The 20,934-nt window shown below is 35.2% G+C and overlaps 1 protein-coding gene across 12 annotated transcripts in view; it reads left to right on the top strand.

Moving 5' to 3' along the window:
• The window catches only part of NRXN1 (neurexin 1), a 720,695-nt gene that overhangs the window by 266,256 nt on the left and 433,505 nt on the right, over window positions 1-20,934 (top strand). For all 12 annotated transcript variants that reach the window (XM_061991571.1, XM_061991570.1, XM_061991565.1 and 9 more), the window contains one exon: window positions 20,227-20,665. In XM_061991571.1, the coding sequence (XP_061847555.1) occupies window positions 20,227-20,665 (439 nt within the window). The remainder of the gene's footprint in view (window positions 1-20,226; window positions 20,666-20,934) is intronic.

The following is a 20,934-nucleotide window of genomic DNA, read 5'->3' as shown; positions in this document are numbered from 1 at the left end:
TCCCATGGGAGATAGTCCTCCATAAACTTCTGCAGTGTGGGTCTTTCCCATAGCTACAGTTCTTCATGAACTGCTCCAGCATGGGGCCTCTCACAGGGGCAGCTTCTCACACCCTGCCCCAATGTGGGTCATCCACTTGGAGCACAGTCCTTCAGGTACTCAGTGCTCCAGCCTTTGTCCCTCACAGGATCACAAGTCCTGATAGCAAACCTGCTCTGGTGTAGGCTCCTCTCTTCCCACAGACTCACAGGTCCTATCAGGAACTTGCTCCAACATGGACTTCCCATGGAGTCACAGCCTTCTTCAGGCATCCACCCGCTCTGGCGTGAGGTCCTCCACGGGCTATGAGTGCATCTCTGCAGGGGCACAGCTGCCTCACCGTGGCCCTCACCATAGGTCATAGGGGAATCTTTCTTCCAGTGCCTAAGCACCCTCCTCCCCCTCCCTCTCTACTGACCTAGATGTCTGTGGAAGTGCTGTTCTCACATTCTCACTCCCTTCTGCTGTTGCTGCCATTTAGCATCTGTGAAGCAACTTCTTCCCCTTCTCCATATGTAAATCACAGAGGCATTACCTCAGTTGCTAATCAGCCAGGCCTTGGTCAGCCATGGATCTGTCTTAGAAATGACTGGCATTAGCCCTATCAACTACAGGGGAAGCTTCTGGCAGCAATTTGTTTAAAGAAGCCACCCCTGTAGCTCCCCTGCCACTAAAACCTGGCTACCAAAACCTAGCCCACTACATCCACAGATGTATTTAACGTAATAAAAAAGCAATTGGACAAATCCAGACTTTGCTATAGGTTTGAGAGCTTGTCCCATTTTAATTCCTTGCACAGGGTGTTCTCCCATTGTGATACTATAGAACTGCTAAACTATAATATGCTATATAGAGAGTATATCTACTGTGTATTATATATACTCTACATATGCTATAATTATATATACACTACATGTACACTACGATATACTATAATATTCTATATGTGTTAATGTTTGTATGGTCACTTTAGAATTTAAATGTGAAAGAGGTTACTGTATACAGTTTGTCACAAAAAAAAAAACAAAACAAAACAAAATTCAATCCAAAGGAAAAAAAATAACAAACTAAACAAAAAACCTGCAATTTTTCTCAAGGAAGGGGTGTATTGATTTGTTCTTTTGGATGCAGGACTTTGCACAACCTAGATTTCTTTAGCATCAAGTAGTTTTCACTGTTGCCCCCTTTCATTATGTCAATCAAGTCACCTTCAGGAATTAGGAAGATTTCAGGAAGGCTGAATTGAAGAAGGTTGGGTTCTGAAAGAAGACTTCTCATATTATATTTTTTAAAAGCTGTAAAGTTTGCACATATGCACTTGTTGATTAATATTGCAAATGTGAGAATCTAGAACAAGGAAGGGTAAATACTTTACAAGAAAATTTGATTGCTGGCTTGTAGCCTTTAAACTTTAGTGGAGAGCAGGAAGAAGTTGTATGGATTTATGCCCAGGAATAATTTGGTTTTATTGATAAAAGTTGTAGCCTGATTTATATAATCCATATACCTTCCATTAGAATCAATTATAGAATTTACAGTATTTCTGTAATGCTTTAATTGTTTTTTTATTAGGATTGACCTTGCTACCACTCAAAAATTGGAGAAGCTTCCATTGATCTCAACAGTGCAGAATCAAAGCTGCCTTCATCACAGTGCAAAGAGGATCTCAATAATTAAGTAGAGGGAATATTGTCTCTCATGGTATATAAATGGGTCCTCATGTTTAAGGAGACATGTTCATGAGGAATCTGGAATCCTACTTGTCTAGATACTGTTCTTAAAATTTCCATGTGTAACTGTTAATTTGCAAGACACTCATGAAACCTTTATGTGCCTTTGCAGAATATTGAATGCGGCCTGTTTCCTGTACTGAGGCTTTGTTGTGGCTTCTTTTCTACTGATGTATAGAATATATAATATGTGAGGATAACTTCAGGCTGCAAAACGCTATGAAATTCTTGGATGGCTGAAGCCCCAGAACTTACGAAAACAGTAGATTATCTTATTGGCAGAGGAAATTACAGGTTTTGAGCAGGCAACTGTGATTTAATCAGCTAAGCATTAAGCAAGCGTGATGACATCTCTAGCTATGTTGACCCATTTATATCAGTAGTAAATTTACCAGAAGTTTGACACTCTCTATTTTGTAATCTTCTGTACATCAAAACCATCGCAGTTTCTAAGGAATACAGATAAGCTAACGTGGCTTCCTGTATAAAACAGGTCATTGGGTTTAGCTGAAGTAATTTTTCTCAAATACAGTAGTAGTCACTATACTGTTTTTACTGTTCCACTTTTTTTACTTTTTTTTTTTTTTTAAAAGGCAATATAGAATTGATCACATTTCACAGGAAATATTTATAGTGGTTAGATGGCCTCCCTGTTATAAGTATACTTGAACTTCACACTTAAATTAATCTACTTTCAATCTAATTTCCTTTCAATTTGAGCCCTCTTGCCTACTTTATTTTTCCCTTCCATGTAGATAGGTTTGAACTGTGACAGTTGCCCACCTCATTGTTAAATAGTCTGACCATTCTATGATTCTATGAATCCTTTGTATTTTTATGTGTAATATATTTTTCCAGTCTTTCAGTCACTCTTGCTGATCTTTTCTGTACCTTCTCCAACTTTTTTCATCATTCGTTCTCCCTACATTTTCAGTTTTATAATCCTCTTCTGTGCAGATTGTATTACCAAATGTTAAATTCTAGTTGACAGTTGATTATGAACCTTACAAATTTTTTTTCTGAGGTCCTTAAACTGTTCAGGTTTCTTTTAAATTAGAGGGCTCACATTTCTATGCAGCATACGTCTGTGTCTCCTGAAGACTGACATGATAAACATTAATATAGAAAAACACAGAATATTTAAATGGTTGATGCAATATTTTAACTACTAGCTTTCAAGTATTCACATTCAATATTCATCTGTTACACAGCTTATTCCTGCATTTCTTAGGTTGAATAATACACAGATCTCATTAGTCCTGTCACTAACTGCCAGTAATTCCCACTAACCTTGATACGACCTATTTTCAAGATTTTACTTTGGAAGATCTTTCAGTTTGGCTATTAAAAAAAGTCTCAAACTGAAAGAAACAAAAACAATCCCATCAGCTTTAGGCTAGCTATGGTTAGACTATGTTGAATGACATAGTTATTATGTTTCGTAGGACTTTGAGATATTTTAGGATAATCAGAGTAAGTAATATATATTAATACTATGAATATGAAAATATGTGAGTATGTGTTACTTGATTCCTGAATTCAAATCCTGTGTGGCTCATTAAGTGATATTTAAAGTAGCCAAGAAATACAGTAAAGGAAGTGTTACTTAATTCACCTAACGATGTATAAATTCACTGTCACAGTAAAAACTAGAAGATGGAAGTATTCTGAAAAATGCTGTTACAAGCCTTAAAGCATCTTCGCTTTTTGTAGAGAAAATAGCCAGAAAGAGCAAGAAAGTTTCCTGTGAAAGTATATATGGACTCCATTAGCAGGTTTACATGAACTTAAAGAGATGATTTTTTTTTTAATAGACATCGGTATAGAGTAGTGTAACATAATTTATATAGGACAAATGGAAATGGAACAAGTAAATGGATTGGTGTGATATTTAAAAACTTTTTAAGTGCTAGGAAACCACTGAATAATTTTCCTGTGAAGAAATACAAACAAAGTAGACTGACATTAGGCATATTTCAAGTGGTGCTAAAGAAATTCTGTCTGTTCTGAAGATATTCCATATCAAATGATGCTCACGGGAGATTTTTAACTACCTACATCTCTGTTGCGTAGCACTTTCAGCAAATTAGCAAGGAAATTCGTAAATTGCAGAGAAGTCATATTCACTAAATGGAAAGCAGAGGATCCCAAAAGAGACATCCTGAGTCCATTTCTTGCTGACATAAAAGGAAGAGAGTGAAAATGAGGAAGACTGGAGAACTGTATCATTAGTGACCAAAATGTAGGTTCGTGTTAGTAGCGAGTGCAATTTAATGATCAATTTAAAGCCATAAATTTCAGAATGAATAGAAAATAACTACAGTGAGTAAAGAACAGTGAAAAAATAGTGTTAAAATTGAGAAAGAACTCAGTGTACTTTGCTAGAATGAACAGCACACTGTTTTTTCTGCAGATTTTAAAAAGAAGTGTTTGCATGAGAAATGGATGAACATTTGGAATTCCTTAGTCATCTTGAAGGGATGTTATAGGAAAGGTCAATATTTAAAGCAGCTCAAAGTTAGATTACAGGTTAAGAGTCATAAGTCTGTTCAACTGACAGTGGATATAAGTACCTGAAACATGAAACCAAACATGCCAGTGATAAACAAGGAAGGCACACAAATGTGTTGTTTTCACAACCGTTTTTACAGATATGAATACCAAATGTTTCAGAAGTCTCTATAAAGACATATTAACCTGAATGATGTGGATAAAAGTGTACAGAAAGCAGATGAGAAATGAAGTTAAGCAAGACCTAGGAACTGACTTACCTGGTCACCTTCTGCAACAAAAGGATGGATATTGTTTTCCTGGACTTCATCAAAGCCTTAGACACTGTTTCCCACAGCCTTCTCCTATACAGGCTGGAAAGAGAGATTGCATGGGTGATCTGAGAGGTGTATAGGAAATTGGCTAACAGGTCTCACTCAGAGGGTGATAATCAGTGTTTTTTACCCAGGCTGGCAGCCTGTCACAATCCCCTAGGGACTGATACTGATCCCTGTGCTATTCGATATTTTCATAAATGATCTAGATGATGGGATTGAAAGCATCCTCAGTAAATTTACTGATGACACTGAACTGGATGCTTATGCAGACATGTCAGAAGGGAGAGACATCTTATAGAGATGTCATCAACAAGAACAATATAAAATATAACAAAGACAAATGTAAAGTCCTGTACCTAGGACACCATAACCAAGAACACAGCCCAAGCTGTTGTTCATAGAAAAGAGCATGAGGGGGAAAGGAGTTTTCTGTATGGGCTGTTTTTTGTAGCAACAACAAATACTAATTTCACTGGCAGTTATTTGCAAAGTGCAAAGAAATACAGCACTCTAAGAGAGACTGACAGCTTTCAGGCACAGAAACTGATATGCTGAGGGAAAATGTCAATTTTTTTTCCGTAAAAATAATTATAAATATTTGAAGAGTATAACTACTAAAGCACAGAAGCATAAGGGCAATAATGCAATGGGATTACTAAAGTGAAAACTTAGATTGGCTGAGTATTAGGAAAGAATGATTGACAGTGAGAATAGATGATGTAGTGGAACACTTTCCCAAAGGTATTGGTGAAAGCCCTGTCTCAATCTTCACTGAGTAGACTTCAGAGTAGATTGTATAAAGAAGCAAAAGCTCTTCAGTAGGGAAACATGTTGTTCTTGGAGAGCTGTGCTAGAGGATTTCACAGATTTGCTACAAGTCATTTCTGTGAACCATTTAGAGATGTGTTATGGATTTTTACTCATTGAAGGAAGTTCTGTAACATTTCTCACATATCCTACTCAATGAGTTCGTATTCATCACAAACTTAGTAAGTCAATATCCCATGACTATTTTATATATAAATTATTCATTACACTCTTGTGAAATATACTCTTTCAAAGATGTGGAAGAAATAGGAGAGTGTGAAAGATGTAGGATGTTTGTGTTTTGGGAAGGAAGGTATTTGGAGAGGAAGTTTAGGAAGTTTACAAACTCAGTGATTTCACTGTGACCTGGATTTGTCCTTTATTCCTAGCCCATTTCTTCCTACATTCTAAGATTTTTATGTGTTCTGGGTACTAATATTGACTTAACAATGTAAAACTTAAAGTGATTCAAAGGAAATGAACACAGAAAGTTTTAGGAGTATACTTCCTTAAGGGAAAAAGCACTTTGTCTTGCAGATGCTAGCAGCATTTCTTCAAGCACTTGAGTATGCTTTACATAGACACAAGCTGGAACCAATTGAAGGAGACTGAGGAGTTTTTAAAAAATTAATTCCTCTCTGGTGCTTAGGACGTTCTGAATATTTACCTGTTGGAATACCAGCAGGAGAGACGCTCATTTCATACGGAATAAGCCTCAATGTTTGTAAACTTCTGATGTAGATCTGCTGTGGAGGCTGGAGGTGATATGTATTGATTTATTGGTTATATATTAGTCATTTTCACTTCCAGGAAATACCTAAGATGAAGAAACTAAAAGTACTGATGGAGATGTTTTGGTCCCTTAATTTGTACTTGAGCAACATTGTTGATCAGTCACTGTGTGCCTATCCCTTTCCATGTCCTTTTTCTGCCCTCTTCATTTTTACTGTAACTATGCAGATACCAGAGTTTGCAAATAACTGAGAGTTTCCTGAGCCTTTAGGTGGGGTGTTTAAATTAATTACCATAAGGAACAGCATGTTCCTTTTCATTCAGGCAGTTCTTATGGATAGTGCTTATTTTGTGTTCAAAAGATTTGAAAGCAAATTCTAGCCTTCCTACCTTCTCATCCCGTGTACCGAGTGTGCATATGTTTTTCAGATGATGCAAGGTGCAGGTCAACCACTGCTGCATTCATAAATATTCATACCTATATTGATGGTGGGGGGAAAAAGTGACAGGTTAGCATAAATGAAATATTCAGCACAACTCAGCAACATTGGGATTCAAATGGAAATTTGCAAGATAGAGGAAAAAACTGTTGCAATAAAATGTTTAAGAAGAAAATGCTTATAGTGATTGATGAAAAATAGAGAACATTTGGAAAAAATATTTATTATGACTGAGATAAATTATAAAAAGATTATAAAATGCAGATAAATAATAAACTGACGAAAGTAGCCAGAACCTAGCAGGAAGATGTTGATGAGTCATGATTCTTCAGAAATTCTGAAGTTGTCATTGTCCTGGACATTATAAGCCTGCAAACCTTGTTTGACATTGTAAGGCTGCAAACCATATGTTTAGATGCTTGCTGCATTTCAAGATTCTCGTTCCCTTACTGAAAATATTAATCATTGTAAGACCTTTTAATACAAAACTCTAGTATTTGGACTATGTCCCTGGCATCTCTTCTATATTAACTAGTGATATGTGATATTAGCAAGAGCTCTTTGTTGATGTTACACTAATGGATAACAACATAAAGTTCTATAAGAATGTATTACTGTTATGTATCATCAGAGTCCAAAATTATTTAGTAAAATTGGCCACTATGAATACCTAGATGTCAACTTCCAGATCCTTACAATCTTTGCTTGGAAGATGTACTCATTTACCACTGGCAGTATGATATTTCAGCTTCTGTAAAAACTCCAGGAGTTAGTTAATCAGTTTTGCCCTTTTTGAAGTTAATACTCTGCTTTTAGGGACACACACAAACTTCACTGAGTTGATCAGAAAACTTTTCATTACTGTAAAATAGCACTAATTTGGGCTGGTTTTAAATTTAGCATTCATACCAGAAGTTTTCTATTTGGATGATGCTTTTGTGTGGGGTGTGAAAAAATCACATTTACCCAGACTTTATAGCTTGTTTCTATCTCAGTTGTTGAATCTTCTTTATATAATTTCATATGTTTAAGAGCTACTGAGGACAGAATTTCTATTTTCCTCAGTTTTTCATAAAAAAAAAAAGTTTAGTATACTTTTAACACATTGGGAAACTATAAAAATGAATGCTAAAAACCCACTAATTGTTAATGATATAAATATCTTAATATTCCAATAGGCTCAAGTGAACATTTTTTTTTTTAAATTCAAAAGTCTATAGTCAGGTTTTCAGGTTTTTGCAGCTCTCAATATGTAATTAGTCTAAAAAATGTTTACTTTGATACCAACTGAAATCTCTATTTACTGATTGTAAGAATTGTAAGCTGTATAAATTTTATTTTATTTTTTATTTTAGCTACATGTACAGTTAAGTTCTCTTCAAAGTTGCAAATAATAAGCTTATGCCTATGAAGAGCACCAAGAGCTATAAAGGAAATTGACAATTCAGTGAAGTAACTTGTGTGAGTAAAAGCCCAAATGTTTTGACTCTCTGTGAATGTGCAAACGAAATTCTCATTAATATTTACAAATATCTAAATGGTGAATGTCAGGAGATTAGGGCATTTTTTCTATTGTATCTAGTGAAAGGACAAGGGGTAATGGGATGAAGCTGGAATACAAAAAGTTCCACTTAAACATAAGGAAAAGCTATTTTACTGTGAGGCTGAGTGCTGGCACAGGCTGCCCAGGGAGGCTGTGGAGCCACCTTCTCTGGAGGTTTTCAAAACCCCTCAAAAACCCAAAGAAAAACTTGATACATTACGGTATTTTATAAATTGACCTTAGTTTAGTGATAGTAACGTATTATGTAACTCATGATGCCTGTTATACAATTGAAAAAGTGTTGTACACACTCTTCTTCAGGTATGAATTAAATGACAAACTTTAACTAAGTGATGGTTTAGAACAGATACTCCAAGTTTAAATAAATCTTATTAATCAGCATGTCATCCTCTCTTTTCTTAGAAGCTTAGAGGAAATTGTTAGGAAGATTAAAAGTTGTCAAGTTTGTCATTCCTGTGAGATAGGTTTAGGAATAGCTTATCTTAACTGCAAAAACTGTACCATGAGACCACTGCGTCTGCTGAGTCGACTATTATTAATATGAAGGATGGCTAAGACTTTTAGTTCTCAAACTTGTCTTTTGAACGTGTATTGACATACTCAGCTAGGTGATATTGCTGACAGGTCAAAGATGGAAAAATTGTTCTTCAATGCCTAACTGGTTATAACTTTTGCTTTTTCTAAGGTCAGCTACATTGTGTCAAAATGAATTTCAGGAGGAAAAGGAGGCATTTTAAAATTTTCAATTTAGAACTCACATCATCCTAATTAGTAATGATATGGTTTTAAATATTCTTGCACTGTTTGAAAGAAAGCCTAAAGTCTGAATTGGAAATGAAATTATTAACTGTAAAGAAAGGGAATAGCTTTTCAAACAAGTTTTTTCTAGTTCAGTTTTTAAAAAATCCTGATTAATCCAGAACTACTTTTAATTTTTTTTCCCTGAGAATTGAAGAAGTATATATGCTTCATTTATTAGCTTTTCTTATATAAATCTGGCTGGATTCTAGTCAGTGGGATGTATTTTCAAAAGAGTACTTGAGCATTGGGTCATGATCTTGATGTATATTTGGTCATACTGAATATCCACATATACTCTTTGAACAGTATCCACATTTTTTTCATGAAAGCTACATCTATCACTTCCACATAAAGATAACAACCCTGAAAGTTCTGAAAACAGAATGATGTGAAGAATCCAGGAGCTTGTGCTTTGAACATTCTCCTTTTCCTTTTAAGCTGAAACTTTCAGCCGAGAGGAGAGAGAGGGTTGATATTTTGCAAAGCAGTCATTTCCCTTGTTTATCAGTGGTGGATGTCTACCTGGTAACACAGAAAGAATCCTTTCCAGGAAGGAAGTAAGTATAAATGGAAGCGGAATGAGCAAAGCTCTTAACAATACAAAAGATTATTACAAAAGCAAATTATTAGTGTTACAGTTTCTGAAAACGATGTGCCTCCTGTTAGCCTCTTGGCATCTTTCATCTTCACGAACCACCTATGTGAAAGCTGAACAGTACCAAAGACTGGATTATGCCTTAAATCTGACGCTAGTCCAAGCAGATAAGGTGTGTGCCTTTTTGTTTTCTGCTTTCTATACACACTTCAGATTGCATTTCATGCCCTGGTATTATTTATGGGTGTACAATAAGACTAATGCCTTAAATAGATATTATTTCACAGTATTATTTCCTCCTTACTAGATATTGTCCTGAAGTCTGTGGTTTCATTGGAATGAGACTATTCTGAACTCCTTTTATGCAGAAAATTCTTCTTTTTTTTTTTTCTGTGGACTACAGTAACGATGAAGCCTGTACCACATTGAGTTTTACCTTCTTATCTGTTATCTTCAAATGAATTAAAGTTTTTCATAGACATCACCAACAGCTGGATACTTAATTCTGACTCAGAGTCAGTAGGCTTTCTCACAGTCTTTAACTAGTAAATAGTGGCTTCAGTGGGAATAAGGCCCCACTACAGAGAGCAGAATATGGAAAATAATTTTTCAAACTTTTCCAAAGAAAATACACGCTACAGCTCTTTGCAGAATCTGATACTTGGTTTTTTTTAATGGAGTTGTACTAAGATGAGCATAAGCAGTAAATGATTTTTATATTTATGCAATAATACAGCATGTCATATGTGTAGTTCCAATACAGTGTTTCAGAAAAAAATGTTGGGTTTTTTTTTGCATAACACTTTTATTCAAAGAAAAGCTTATCGCCCCATCTTTTCTGGAGTGGTATTTCAAAACATTTAAAAATATGCCTGATATAAAAAGTAGCTTCAAGTTGAAGTGCTTATTTGAAAAGAAAATGCAAAACAAAGCAACCTAAAACATTTAAAGGGGAAAAGAAATGTCAGAACATTGCTGACACATTCAATTGATATATGCAATGACATGGGGAAGTGAGAAATGTTAATTGCATTGTCTGCCCTTTACTAAGAATTACTATTATTCATAACTATTTTCCAAATCAAATACTCTGAGGTTTATTTATTGTGACAGACGCACGTAAGCAAAAATATTTTAGGAACCCTATAATTGCAAAACAGTACACCTCAAAGTTTGCATATGTGTTAGATATCAATAACCAGTAGTAGCTTGAGTAAAGGTGTTTGTTGGTAGTCCATTTTGTATGGCAAGCTGTTTGTTCTTTTATTAGACAAAATTTGTTCTAGCATTACATGTTTTTATTATTATCTGTCAAAATAATTGATTTTCCTTGAGGCTGAGGATGTCTAACTCAATACAGAACCAAAAGGGAATTTTATTACTTGACATTCCATTATCACTAAGCTGACACAAAAGTCTCAGGCTTGGACATCACCCAGCAGAACACTGTACTTAAGTACTCATACTCTGCTTCATTCTCTCACCACAACGTAATGCCACACCTTGAAAACTGAATAATACGTCTTTGTTCCTTGTCATTACAATGATGCTAATAAATTTGGATTAGTTTATTTTGGAGGACAGCTTTAACCTTAGTAATATTTTTTAACATAAAGGTACCCTATAGGTAAGCTGTGGTTAAAGATTCCCTAAAGGTAAAAGAGATGCCTTAGAAATAGTCCCTGAATTAAAGTAATTATTTTCCTAAAATGTATAGCCATTTTAGCCATACACATGCAGTACACAATTAGTGTTGGAGGTGGAAGACTCCTGCTTTTCCTCTTCTTTGAACGAGTACTGGGTTTTTATCTGCCATTTCAGGAAATATAGGTTGTTTCAAAGAAAACGTAAGCACAGAATAGAGTGCAGAGCAAGACACTGCTCAGCAGCCTTGAAGTGTACCTCTCTGTCTCACAGAAAAATGATGAAGGAAAAGGTGCTTCTAGAAGACATGTGGCAATTTGATTCCATGTACTTTGTGTTGGAATTAGAATAATAAATTTGCATGCAAAAGTACTACAGAAAACTTATTTTCCAGTTGTCACAGGTATCTGAGAAGTCAAAAATTGTTGCAAAACGCTGATGTGGTGAGTTACTGAAGTTCCAGTACTGCAAAGTAAAAAGGATATGTTAAAAACATTGCAAGGATTCAGGAGAAATTGCAGGTGGAGATAGGGAAGAGTTCCCCTGGATGTGTCCCAGGAATGTGTTAGTCCACCACTGAAAGGAAAGGTAGCAGTTTAACTAGTGTAAGAGAATTTGATTTTTTAAAAAAAAAATATTTTACTTAACATGACCAAGGTTTTAGCAAACAATTGCATAAACTGTCTCTGTATTAGTGTCAGAAACCGGAACCGAAGAGCTGCTAACTGAGAAAGGTAGGTGGCTATGCTGCCTCCCAGATTGGAAGAAGGAAAGATTCTGTATTGTCAATAAGTAGCCAACTTTACTGAACAGATAGTCGGTTAACAGAGCTGTGAAGGGAGCCTGGAGGCTGTCCATAAGTTCATACAATAGGCATGACATAGCCTGGGATTAGAGGGCTATTTTCCTCTCAGTAGAACAGACAGTTCTTTCTCACCAAGAATCAGGAAACAGCAGATGAGTCCAAAAACAGGAAGCGGGCAGAAACACCCACAGACCACCACATCCAAAAGCTAGCTATTCGGCTAGGTGCAAAAGTAACCTACACATGTGAGAGAGAAGGGGAAGAAAAAGCCAGTAGAGTTTTTATTATTCTGGAGAAGTAATAAACTTAAGAGCTGTAAGTTGGCAGCTACTAATATAGTAACAGGAGAGACTGAAGGAAGGCAGGAAAGCTAGTGAGAGGTGGAATAAACTCCTCTCATTTCACCATGTTCAGTATTTAATTGGAGCCTACATTTTTTTTCTAGATATGTTTTCAAACATGTTTAATGTGGAAAAAAAAAAAAAGTTTGTTCAAATGTTTGCAGACATTCAGCGTAATTTTTTTTAGCAAGTTTTTGTTAATTTGTCTTCAGATCACTCATGTCCCAAAGTTGGATTCAGTATTGGGTCCATTTTAGCATTTCTCTTTAATTTGAGAACCATTCTTTTTGTCTTTTAGGGACTGCTTCATTTTTTTCCATGCAACTCCTACTATAATTAAAGGTAGCTCAGTTTTTAATTACACCTGCGTTCTCCTCTTCCAGCTTCTTCTTCTTAAAAGATAATCATGGAGATGCCTAATTTATTCAGTCCCAGAAGTGGATCTGACTCAGATGGGGAGAGTTTTGAGCAACTTCTTACAGGAGCCATCTTTACAGCCCCTTCCCTGTTACCAGAAACAGCTCAACAAAAAAACATGGCAACCTGCCATTTTTCATTCAGATGCACTTGAGATGGTCCTTAGAATGTACATTTCTACATTTGAATTATTTTTATCTTTTCTCATAATTTACTTAATTGATTCCTGATCTTGAATTTAAAGCTTTAAGTGATAAAGATTGGAAAGACCTAGCATAAAATGAGTGTTATGCTAAAGAAAGAAGGCTTGAACCATGTAACACTAATTATCATGTTCTGCTTTATTGTCCCTCTTTCTTGCAGTCCCTAAAGAGGTCTTGTGCTTGGTCTTAGGCAGGAGTGGATAATGGGGAAAGACAAAAAATGAGTATGTTTTTGACTTTTCTGCGGAGTTAGTCTTTGATTACATTTTCTGGACTGTGAAAGAAGGGGGAGGAAAAGGCCAAAAACCAGAACAGCAACTGAGTCTCCTTTAGCCTTTTATTTTCCCAAGCAGTGATTGGAGGTATCACATATCTGGTTTTTTTACTTAGACTGTATATAATGTATTAATGCAAAGCTGGTTTTGCTTCAAACAATATATTTTGGTTTTCCTTTGGTGATTCTTGTTTCTCTTGGTTTTTTTTTTTCTACTTGGAAGCTGGTTGAGCTTCTGTGGAACCAAGTTGTTCCTAAATTGTGCAATTTAGATGTTGCCAAGAAATTTCTATGACTCTTTGCCATGGGAAGTTAAAAAACCCAAAAAACAAAACAAAACAAATCACAAAAAAGAAAAGAAAACTGGAACCTTTTTCTTAAAAACAGAAAGCATAGCAACCACAGTCAGAAACATTTAGCAGTCTGGCAGCTGACAGCAGGACATAGAAAGAATAACAAAATAGTCTATTGAAGTGAGTAAAAAAGATATTCATAATACTTATGTCCACAGCAGGGTGAAAAATGTAACAATCCCATTACTGAGGTTGTTAAAAAAGACAGTATTGTTGGGTTTGGATTTTTTTAACCTCTGCTAATATAACATGTTAAATGATATGTCAGTAACTTAGAATGAAAAAACGCATTCTCTGGCATCTTCTTTAGATGTCTTTATTCAGGCAGTCAAAGTGTGAGAGAAAAGAAACAGTTCTGAGATCAGCATTCAAAACAGCAGAAGAGACCAGTTTGCCTAGGAGGTCAACTGTCACAATTATATTAACGCTGTAAGTAGGTGACTGATGTGTGAAACTGAGGTGACTTTCCCAGTACTGCACAGTGAATCTATAAAAGCAAGTTAAAAGTATCTCAAAACAATGCCATGTAACATTCACAATATACCTATTACTTTGATTCTGTTAATACTGGATTTGTTTCTGTACCTGTATGGAACTAGTAAAACTTTAAAAAATTGATTTAGAGTACTTAAGCTGTCTTCCTTGTACCAAATTGTGAGCTATTTGTTGTTTCAGGGTTTTTTTGCATTTTTTTCAGATCATTGTTTGTGGTAGGAAGTGATGGTTTTCAGATAGTCTACAGTGGACATACAGGTGTGCTATGGAATTCACAGTGGAAATTTGTATAATTATGTTAATTTTACCCTTTTTTTGGTCACCATGGAATCACCAATTTCAGTAGTGTATAGAGAGTTGTGTGTGCTCTGTTTTTGCTCCATGACTTTGTATACTCAGAGTAGACAGGAAGAAGAGTCAGAAGAATGTGAAACTCCCAGATACATATTCCATGTAATTTGTGTCACTGTGGTTGATTAGTTGGTTTGTGGGTTTTTTTCCCTAGCTCTGTTACTAGGCTGAGATTTTTTTTAGATTAAATTTGCAGGGCAGTTTCTCAGACCATTAATTTATGTAAAATAATGAAGCAAAATGCATATGCTATTGTTTTCTCAAGATGTTTATGTATCTATACAATAGAAGCCTGTCCTATTGTCCTGAGGCTTACCTCAGTTCTTGTTCTGATGATCAGTACAGCCCTCTTTCTAAATACCTCACCCTGTCAACAGCAGACACATACACATATCAACCCCAGGAAAATGAAAACCATTTAATTTGAAGATGGATGAATTCTTTTCTTGGAGTTTTCATTATACCTGCTAATATCTTCTCAGTTTTCAGAAAACAAAGATAGTTTATAAATTTGAGTAATCCTAGAGGCTTAAATAGATAGTAATTCATGTTATGTGGTCTCACATGGTGTTCGGAAATATACACTCTGTTTCAGACACTTGAACTGATACTCTGTGATTTTTGCACAAATAGTAGTTTATTGTGTGCCTTGATATATTCATTTTGGAGCTTGAAAATCAGTTGGTTCATATTAGTAAAATGACAAGTCTTCTGTGAGAAGCTGACATTCATGGATTAGTTCAAAACCATTCAGCAAATACTAATAAAAATGGTTTAAAAAATACATGATAACTCTCAATGATCAGCTTTGCATTTGGATTTCTGGGGAATGTGATGCCATACCAGGTAGTTCTCAATGAGCAAGTTCTAGTGGCTGTTAAGATAGGCTGATAGAATTGCCTCAGGCTCCACTTACTCTAAGTCCCATTGCTGCAGTTTCTGTTATCAGTAAGTTATGTCCTGTTGACTTCACTGTGCAGCACAAAATTGTAGTTTAGCAGCACCTCCTTGAGCCATTTTGGATAATGCTGGTCTACATTTTAGAGAATTCACTGCCACTGTTTGCACTAGGTGATCCAGATTTCATGAAAATATGAAAATACTGCTTTACAGTAACATAAGGAAGTATAGGATTAATTTTTTGAAACAGCTTTAGAGTAAAAATCAAAGATTTAAGTAAATAGACAAGCTCTTCTGAACAAGATCATAGCGTAGGTGCTCTGAACTCCTGGTTTCCCTTTGATTCTCAAGGAAACCTAGATGCTGCAAATTAGGTGACATGATTAGCTCCTTAAGGATCATATTTGGTTTGAGTAATATGAAATATTTTTAAATAAATGCTTCATAGTAATTTAAAGGCTTTTAAGCATGGTGATTGAAAGGCTATTGCTAGCAGAGTTGAAATATTTAAGTATTATGAAATAATACTAGTATTATGAAATAGTATTATGAAATATTTAAGAGTAATGCCGTTTCTTCATAATATTTCATGTACAAAATACAAAAAGAAATCTTTAATGTGGAAAGAGATGTACTTTGAACTGAAAATTATATTGAATTCTGAATTCTTTCACAGGTTTCATAGTTTTATATTTCATGGGATAGAGTCAGTGGAAAGAACTGTTAGAGTCTTGTTAATATTAATGCTTTTTTCTATATCAACTTTTTATTGTGATATTTCAACTGTATATTTATGACACATCTCTAATATCAACCACAAATTCCTTGTCTTTGCCTTTTCTCATAGTCATTCCCATGTATATACATGGCTAATTTATGAGTATCTTTTCATTGGCTGCTCTGCTGTGTTTTTGTTGTTGAAGGCTTCTTCTGTGACAACTGGCAGGATTTCTAGAGTTCAATGCATACTAGTGCCCTGGCTTGCAACACATTGTATAGATGATATGTCTTTGGGAACAGTGTCTTAGCTGGACTTATTTGTTAAGACTCAGCACTGTGCTATTGTGAGATGCCTGGAATGGGCTTTGCCTAGATGATATCAAAGGGAGCTTATATCTTGTTTGTAAAATGATAAAATGAAAAAAAAAAAAAAGTCTGACATTTTTCTCCTGGAAAACACCTTTATTCCTTGTTTTGGATAGCTTGGTTGCAAGTTCTGCAAGGAATCGCTAACTGCTCCTTTTTTCTTGGGAGTTCAGGTGACCTTTTACAGTTTCCAAGAATGAGGTAACTGTATATTTTAAAGATGGAGGTCTTGAACTTACTTAATATGAAGAGGAAAGAATATACTGACTAGAAAATGAATTCAGGGTGCTCCTAACAGCATGATAGAATTCCCCGAGGGCAGGCAGTTTCATGTGCTAGGAAATTACATTGTTGTTGCTCAGGTATGAAAGTGAGTGCAAGAGCAAGCAAATTATTACCAGGCCCAGCCCAATTGATGTTAGGAAAGCACATAGCAATGAAAGTATACTGACTGGTTGGTTGTGTAGGAGTAAAGGTGAATATAACTCATATTTCTTCATTGCAAGTGAACTTCACCTGAATAATTTTGGATCCATGTCTCTATTGGAGGGAGAATGTGTTGAGCCAACATTAAAGAACAGCATAATGAATGTCTTAGATGGAAATAGCTGTGGATAATATAAACCCTATAAAAAAAGCATGTTTGTCCTTACTTACGCAAGAGGCAGAATGTTTGGAAAATTATACATGAATAAATTATTTGTACTCTAGAGGCTACCGATTCTGAAACATACCTCCAGGAGTTCTAAAATGGATAGGAGTCTCAGAATTATTCCTTATTCTTCAGTTCTTTTCCTGAAGTTTAGTGACTACTGCTTTTTATGAACATACTCCTTTTCTCCTTTTTGCTATGCTTCTCCATCTATCATGGACAGGGAGATGGAGAGAAGGGTAAGAATCCCAGTATAACACCAGGAAACAAGCTTCTAAATGCCAGCTGTTCAGTTAACATTACAGTTCTTTTCAATTATGGTTTGCAGTTATGGTTCATATATTCCTCTTTTAATACAAATTATCCATGAGAATTCATTTCCAGATTTTCAATTTCATAAGATTGAAAGAATATAAACATCTTAGAACATAAACACCCAAAACCACAGATGTAGACTTTATTCTGTTTCCATACAATGAATGTAATAAAGTAAATCACAGTAACTGTGAAGTTTTAATTGTGGAATATGGAAGTAAAAAATTTTCATATGCAATATTTAGGGATTGTAAGGATGTTTTAACATTAGTGGCATTAAAATCCTAATATTTGCCAGTCTTGCTTAAGAGCTTCTTTCCTCATGTTATATATTAAGCTATGTAAAGATATAGTGATGAGTTATTAAGAAAATGTTTGCCAATATTCATGTTTGTGCTTGGTCCTTCAGGTCCTTGAACTATTTATTAAAAGGTTTTGATTCTGAGTTGGCAAATGTCTTCAAAGCCCACAGAGCTGTTTTAGACCTCAAGAAAAGCTTTGCTATCCTTTTGTCTGATCACTTCTAACATGGATATTCAATACTAATTTTACTGTTCCGCCAAGCAGCTTTCATTAATTTCAGACAATTCAAAATTGTCCATTAAAAAAAAATTATCTTTATATATGTATTTATATTGTACTAGTACCTAACTTTGTTCTGTAGGCAATTAAAGAATATTTTCTCCTGATGTTCTGTGTTGCCTTAATGACTTCCATTGTCAACAGCATGATTTAATTCTAATGAAAGCCCATTTTTTCCCTTTTTTATCATATCTAGCTTCTGTTTAATGCTTTTTCAGTCTATTCTAGAAAGGTTGCTCCCATGACTCCTTCATATGAGGTGGAAGCTATCCAAAATCCCTCTTGCCATAGAAAGTCACCAATGGTTTCGAGACAAGTTATTTCTAAGTAAAAGAAATAGTGGCTTTTTGTTGCATTCTTCTGCCTTTTGGCTTTCTTTACTCTAAAGACAAGTTACTCCAGTGGGAGATCACTTGCATATCCTCATTCTCCAATACTCTTCTAATTTCTGTGCATAATTGGCAATCTCCAAGATGTTATAGGAGTATTTCATAACTGCAAATGTGGATCCTTATTCTCTAAGATTACAAGTTAGTCCAATTCTTGTTACTTCTGATGCCTTCACTTAAAGAAAGCAACACATATTTTCTGCCTCTTTGTGGCAGAAGATAAATTCTTCTGTCAGGAATCCACTGAGAGTTTTATTTTTTGTCTTTTGAGACACAACTCCACTGGGAACAGCCGTGTTTGTACTAAACTCTGAAGTAAAATGGAGAAGTAGGCTTATTTATTAGCTTTTAGGACATATTTTTAATGTGGTAGAATAATTCTACTATAGCTCTAGATGAAATTTACTGTGTGGATAATGAAATAATTTGAAAGAACACAATTCTTACAGTAAAAAAAAAATGTCAATCATCTCTTTAGTGTTCTGTTATCTTTAAACACCATTTTTCAATAACAGCTGTCACTTGTGGGGTATGTCATCTTAGATTGTGTGTATGATAGTGTTTTGATTTCTAACAGTAGCACAGTTCTGCAGGGCATCCCCCATCTCTTCAACTTACTGTGTCAGTTCAGTTTCGAAGGTGGGCTTAATTTGTGCTCAAACTAGGCTTCAGAGGAGATTAATCCAGAAGCTTTACCCTAAATATTTAGTAAGCACTTTCGAACCTCTTAATAAGGATGGTAAAGTTCAAAACAATGATTATACCCATAAAAAGCTACAGACTATATTGTACAGTTGAAACACTGGATTTGGGACCAGGCATGATCTGGTTCTGCATTTGTAGTTGAAGCAGTCTCACCACAAAGTGCTTTGATTGCTGAGCTGTTTCTTTTGCTCTAAATTGCTTTCTAATGGAAGCTTAAGCTTAGAAATAGAAAAAAAAAGGTTTTAGCTTCTGTCAACATACATTCATATTCAGTCCTTCAGTGGTATTTCAGCTTGAGTATATTATGTATGGAATGATGAAAAATACTGACAAAATTCTTGTGCACACCTTTGTAATGAAGAGCTACATTTAAGTAGTCCTTGTATCCTGGACAACACAGAAATAGCAGCAATTTCAATCTGTACTAATAAAAACTTGAACTTTGGGAAATGGTTATATCATGACAGGCTTGTCTTGAGCAGAGTAAATATGTGACTTGAAGCAGGAATATTTGCTATGGAGCTCAGTTGGATATAAAACTAATATTGTCTTTCATTTTTATCAGAAAAGTCTTCAGTCAGGGAAAAAAGACGTAAGTGGTTTTATTATTTGTCCAGTTGAACTGGCTCAAAGATTGTCCTGTTTTTGTCTGGTTTGATCTGCATGATACTACTCTCCCTATTTTATCCCTTCATGAATACCATGGATGTCACTGTTCCTCAGCCCCAAGGACAAACTGAAAAGATGTTAAAGTATCTGACCTTGGTACATACTCCATACATGAACAGAAGAGTTAAGACAGTGAAAGAAAGTAAAGAATTTAGAAGAAGAAGAAATCTAATTTTTCTCCAATGGCACAGAAGGGCTGTACAAAGAGAGCTTTTAAGCAATCAAGGCCATGCAAGCTGATTCGAGACTGATAATGTAAATTATGTGTAGATTCTTTCAGATAGTTTTCTTGAATTACCTCTAGGGATATTTTTACAGCAACTTTGGTTAAATGCAAACTATTATGAAATCATTAGTTAATGAAAATAGTTGTTAATTTTGTGTGTATGTAAATGACCATATTCTTATACCATCATTATTATCATTTAAATTATATGCCTATAGAGGACTATATCTGCTTGCTTAAATTGGTCAAGTTCCTCTTAGTAACTTCTCTGCTTTGTTTGCAGGTTGTATATAAAAATAACGATGTCAGATTGGAGTTATCTCGACTTGCCAAGCAAGGAGATCCTAAAATGAAGATTCATGGGGTTGTAGCATTTAAATGTGAGAATGTTGCAACCTTAGATCCAATCACATTTGAAACACCAGAGTCTTTCATCTCTTTGCCAAAGTGGAATGCCAAGAAAACAGGTTCAATATCATTTGACTTTCGTACAACTGAGCCAAATGGCTTGATTCTTTTCAGTCATGGAAAACCAAGGCACCAAAAAGATGCCAAACACCCACAGATGGTGAAGGTTGACTTTTTTGCCATTGAGATGCTTGATGGCCACCTGTACCTGCTGTTAGACATGGGATCAGGTACTATAAAAATAAAAGCCTTGCAGAAGAAGGTGAATGATGGTGAATGGTACCATGTGGACTTTCAACGGGATGGACGGTCAGGTAATCTTTTTAAAATAATCAATATGTTTTTCCATCTTGTATCTGAGAGAATACTGAGTATATATTATGTTGCCACTATTACAGTTTTGCCTTATCAGAAATATAAGGGAAATATAAAAAGACATTACTGTCAGATACTAGTAGAATACAATGATTCTCAAAGTAAGATATCTTACGTTAACATTTATTGGGTAATCAGGTACTTAATCTTGCAAATAAGTGTGCTGTGTACTTCAAAAACAGGCAGTAATTTCCCTCTGTGCTTTCAT

The sequence above is a fragment of the Colius striatus genome, chromosome 2, assembly GCF_028858725.1.
Source record: "Colius striatus isolate bColStr4 chromosome 2, bColStr4.1.hap1, whole genome shotgun sequence".
In the NCBI taxonomy this organism is placed as follows: domain Eukaryota; kingdom Metazoa; phylum Chordata; class Aves; order Coliiformes; family Coliidae; genus Colius; species Colius striatus.
This window is presented reverse-complemented; position numbering and strand designations above follow the sequence as displayed.